General features: G+C 49.1%; 1 protein-coding gene across 1 annotated transcript in view; it reads left to right on the top strand.

Annotated features, from left to right (window-relative positions):
* CUNH4orf51 (chromosome unknown C4orf51 homolog) overlaps positions 1 to 4,605 on the top strand; it is a 26,495-nt gene extending 21,890 nt beyond the window's left edge. The window contains exon 7 of the mRNA XM_019662045.1: positions 4,292 to 4,605. Coding sequence (XP_019517590.1) covers positions 4,292 to 4,396 — 105 coding nt within the window. The 3' untranslated portion in view covers positions 4,397 to 4,605. The remainder of the gene's footprint in view (positions 1 to 4,291) is intronic.
* Positions 4,606 to 4,933: the final 328 nt, after the last annotated feature.

Raw genomic sequence — 4,933 nt, 5'->3', positions numbered from 1 at the left:
CCCCAGCAGCTGCTTGTCCTCGGAAAAAAGGCAGAACCACGTGTGGTCACGAAAGTAGCTGCGACCTGCCCTTTCGTTCTCCCCAGCCCTACCCTCCCTCTACCTCCTGCTCCATTTACTCACACCGTCATCCCTCCCTCCCTCCATCCCACCCCCCAAAAAAGAAAAGCCTGCTAGTGGTTACTTTTGTCCTTTAGCCCAGGTTAGGGTAAATACGTTCCCAGTAGGCCATCTGGTCCCATTCCTGGACCCCTTCCTAGGGTTTCCATTAAACTCACCAATCGGGGCATTTTCAGTGCAGCCCTGGAACCACTCAGGAACCTCCAGGACTTTCGTCCTGTCTGGCCTCATTTAGAGAATCTCAGGCCCCTTTCTAAGTTCTGAGTCCAGTACCTGAGTGGTCCTGGTCTGAGCTGTAATGAATATGCATCACTACTCCAAGAAAGGCCTTCATGTTAAGGATTATTCATTCCTTCAGTATTTTTTAACTATGCAAGGTGTAGCTTGTTAGAATTGTTTTAATTCTAAAAATCTAGGTTGACAGCTTTGCAGATGATTTTACAAAATAACCTGGCCACAGAAATTCAATTTGACCAGCAACATTGGTAGGGTTAAGTCTATGCCTTTTTTTCTACCTTGCTGTCCCCCCATCCCTTTACCTCTCCCACCCGCAAAGACAAAACAAATGTTAGCTTGTGGGAAAATATTCTCTTATACTTGGGTTAGGGTGTGTGGTCCTAGAAAAAAGGGAACAGGCAGGTTCATAGAATCAGAGTGTGATAACTGGAAAGTGCCTTAGAATTTATCAAAAATAAGTGTCCGTTTATTGAGAAGACTCAGAAAGTTTGGGTCTTAGGGAAGGTCAGGTGGCTTGTGAGTCCAGTACTAACACTTTCAGTACTGTGGCCTAATTTGGCAAGGAGACCTAGACATCAAATTGTTACATCAGCTACAGCAAAAGGGACGTTGATCAAACTCAATTCAATTTTAGCACATCCTCTCTCTCTCTCTCTCTCACTCACACCCTTGCCTCTGTGCCATTCCCTCTCTGTCCCACTGAAGGTCTCTCCTATTTGGGGATTTTACAGCCCTTTCCTCTTTCCCCTCACTTAGGCTTCATGCCCTTCTTTCTTTCTCTTTTTCTTTCCTTTCTATCCCCCACCCTACCCGAGCCCCCACCATGAGATTTTATTTGGGTTTTTAAAATGAAACCAGGTGCTGCATAAAACAAAAGCCGAGTAATAACGAGGGAAGACTATCCAACGCCTAAGGAATGTGCTGAGTTTTATGACTCAGGCTGTCCTGGCAAGGAACTCTGACTTACATGGAGAGGTGGGTGGCACAGAGCACAGACCATACATGGCAGCCTGGCCTCCCCAGATAGGTCAGTAAAGGCAGCCTGTGACTCATTTCACAAAACCAGAGAGTCTGTTCCGTGTGGAACAAGGTTTCCTGGAGGCTAGAGCCAAAGGATCATCAGCCTTTCCTGCCGGGCCGGTTCAGCCTGGCATAGCAGGGGCCACCTTGAGGTTTAGAGGGGAAGGGAGCCTGGGAAGAAGGCCATCCCTGGGAAAGAAACAGGCATGATGGACTTGGACAAGGGTTTCTGGTGCCTCTGTGAGTTGGATAACATGTGAGCTGCAAAGGGATATGAACATTAGCATGTATTGTGGAGACGATGGCTTGCGAGCTCCAGGTGGCAGGACTGCCCCCCAGAGCTGTCTGCTCTTTGCAGCAGTGTGGTGATGAGTGCAGGAAAAGCTTGTCCAAGTCTGGTGGGGTTTCTGGGGGTGCCATCGCTAATGCAATCAGTACCTAAGGAGGAGTACCTAAGAACAGGAGTGGTGGACTTTATATAAACAACCAGAGAGACACCCAGGCACACATCCTCACATTCTCTGAATTCTTTTCAAATGAGCGTAGTAATGGGGTGAGGTGTACATTTTTCCTGTTACTAAGAGACAGCCTAAGAGAGCCGGGAGCTCTAAGGAGACTGTGTCTCCCAGCAGAGGTGGTGGGAGGGGTCTGCACTTGGGTGACAAGGATCTGTTTGTGTGCGCATCGTTCCACGGGCCTGGGCTGAACATGGCTGATAGAGCCTCTGGTCTCCGCCACCCCGCCCGCCTGCCCAGGAAGACTGTCACTTTCTGAATGAGAATGAACCTTGACTGGCATAAATGAGATCTCCGTGCAGCAGCCTCATGGAACAGGGCCTTCTTTTTCCTTTTCTTCTGTCTTTTTTTTTTTTTCTTTTCTTTTCCTTTCCATGGAATACACTTTGAAAAGCTACGCTTTTCAAAGCATTTTCACGGAAAAGGTGACTATTCCGTAATTGCCGGAAGAGCTCTGCTTAACTTTTTCACCAAAGTCTACTTACCTGGAAAAATAAAGTCTTTTAAAGACCCATGACTTCATAAATATTTATAGTGTGAACAGGCGTCGCTTCGGTTCTGCAGGAGAATGGGCTCATTCAGTTTTATTTATGATGTGACACGCGGGTGAGTGACATCCGTCATCTGGGTCGGCCCTCCACTCTGTTCCACTGAAGCATGTTTATGGAGTGATTATGCCGGCAAATAGTTGCTATATTTAGTCCCTCGCCTTCCCTAACCCCCTCTTAGCGCTTTTAACTCCTCAAACCAGCAAAAAGCCAAGCTTATGGTCAAGGGAAGATTTGAATCCTAATGACAAGGCACAGGGGCTTGAACAAGTAAGTGTTGTGAGAGCAGCTGACGAGTTGGGAGGCAATTAGAGTGGGAATGATGACTGTTATGGCATTTATACACGAAGGTGGTTTTGTTGGGTCTGTGTCTAGCAGGTGAGGGCTTTCGGCTGGGCATGAGGAGCTTTGACAGGTGACGGGCACATGCCTGACTGACGAATGCATATGGATATGTATGAAACTTTCCATCCCAGGGAGCTTTCTCTGGATAGGATCTCAGATCTGTCACTGTGCACCCCGGGGTTCTGGGGGCAGAGGCTGGTGGGAGCTCTGTGACCTGAGCTGGGTCCAGGTTTCTGGTGTAACCAAGGCTACCCACTTTCAGCCACATGTGGCCCGTGGTTGGGGGACAGCAGCTGCCCTCCATCAGCTATGGAGGAGGGAGGACCACCTCTGGCTTTGGGCCTTACAGCCCACATGCCCTCACCTAGGCATTCCAGGTGATTACCCCTGATCAGCTTGGCCACCTATTGTTTATCCTGGGAAGGGCCAGATCTTGGCACAGGGGCCTGAAGTGTTGCCAGCATTTATTTTTAGAGACAGGAAAATGTTTGCTTTTTGGCAGCTGCTCTTTTTTTTTTTTTTTGGCACACACCAGGATGTCGTAAAAAAGTTCAAGTGAGAGATTCCAAGCCCTAAATTCATGGTGTATGACATAGGCAATAGTACCGTGAACCTCTCAACAGAAGCCTTTGTGGATCCTAACAGCTTTCCTTAGCAGGCCTCTTGCACAGAACACGTCTCTCCTGCTGTACTCGGGCAGCAAGGCCTCTAGTCCACGGACCTCACAGCCTGGACATCTAAGGAGTCCCTTTTCAGTGAGTCAGCTGGTCTAAAGTTTTGTAGTGCTTACGTTCATTCATCTCCTCCTCTTCCAGTTCATAATCTAGTCCAACTCGGTAAGCAGAGAAAGAAAGGAAGATAGAAAGAAAGAAGGAAGGAAGGGAGGGAGTGAGAGATGGTGGGGGAGAGACGGGAAGAGAGAGAGAGAGCCAGAGAGCGAGGGAGAGCGAGAGAGTGTGAGAGAGAGAAAGGGAAAAGAAAGGGAAAGGAAGGAAGGAAGGAAGGAAGGATAAAGAAAGAAAGAAAGAAAGAAAGAAAGAAAGAAAGAAAGAAAGAAAGAAAGAAAGAANATTTGCTTGGTGTCTAATCCCTTTGGTAAGGAACTTCTAAATATTTATATTTCTGGGCCCTGTCTTCAAGAAGTTCATGATGTAAAACTGAAAGCAGCGAACCTCATCACACCTAGCAATGTCCAGACTAACAGTGTGGTGGGGGAGGCAAGGCAAATAATCTTGTCGCCAGAGGAGGGTGTAGCGGGCAGTGGCGAAGCAGCGGGTGGTTCAGTCAGTGATTCCAGGACTTGCCTTTTTTTCTCTCCTGCTTATTGATCTGGCTTTCCTGGCAGAAACAGGATAGATGAACTAGGAAGGTTAAAGGAGATGGGACAACATGCAGACCTATCCCACATTCCGCTCAGGCACGGTGTCTGGCAGTTTCATTCTCAGTTCTGTGCAAAAAGTAACCTTTGGATGGATGCGTGCTGACCACCAGGCCATTTTTCTCCAGCCTCCGGAACCATGGGACTCTGCAAGCAAGGTGGCCTCGTCTGAAGACTCAGATGCTGATCAATACTACGTTTATAGCCTGGGAGGACCGGTAAGCGGCATGTAGCCGAGTCAGAAACAAAGCTGGAAGCCCGGAGTGGGCTTAATTAACGACGTTGAGGTATGAGAGTGCTCGAGAACACGCACTCAGGCCTGGTTTCCTGGACACTTCCCTGCGCTTCAAATGCCTTCGTCCCTCAAGGTTTGTTCTCTTTAATTGGAAGAGGGTACAAAAGTTATCGTTATCATCATTATTAAATTTTCCTTGAAAATAAATACTTGGAACTGCACGTTTCTGCAAGAACCACAGAAGTGGTAGTGTGGCCCCTACAACCGTGGGGTCCAGCGTCAAGGAGAGCCAGTCCCCTCCATCTGGGAGTGCCGGCGGGGCGGGGTGCCGCGGTGTGAGAAAGACTTTTTTGTATTCAGAGCAATGGCCCCAAGCGCCGCAGCCTTCCACCGCCAGGTTGTCCTGCGAGCGAGGCTGCTGCTGGGAAGCAAACTGGCTCCGGCCTTCAGGCGGGCGGGGGCGACCCGGAGCGGGAGCTTGGGGGCGGGGAGAGTCTCGGCCTTTCACACCCTGGCTCCGTCCCCAGGGGCCCCG

This window comes from Hipposideros armiger, unplaced genomic scaffold, assembly GCF_001890085.2.
Source record: "Hipposideros armiger isolate ML-2016 unplaced genomic scaffold, ASM189008v1 scaffold_364, whole genome shotgun sequence".
Lineage (NCBI taxonomy): Eukaryota > Metazoa > Chordata > Mammalia > Chiroptera > Hipposideridae > Hipposideros > Hipposideros armiger.
Note: the sequence above shows the minus strand (reverse complement) of the source record. Positions and strands in the feature narration are given on the sequence as shown.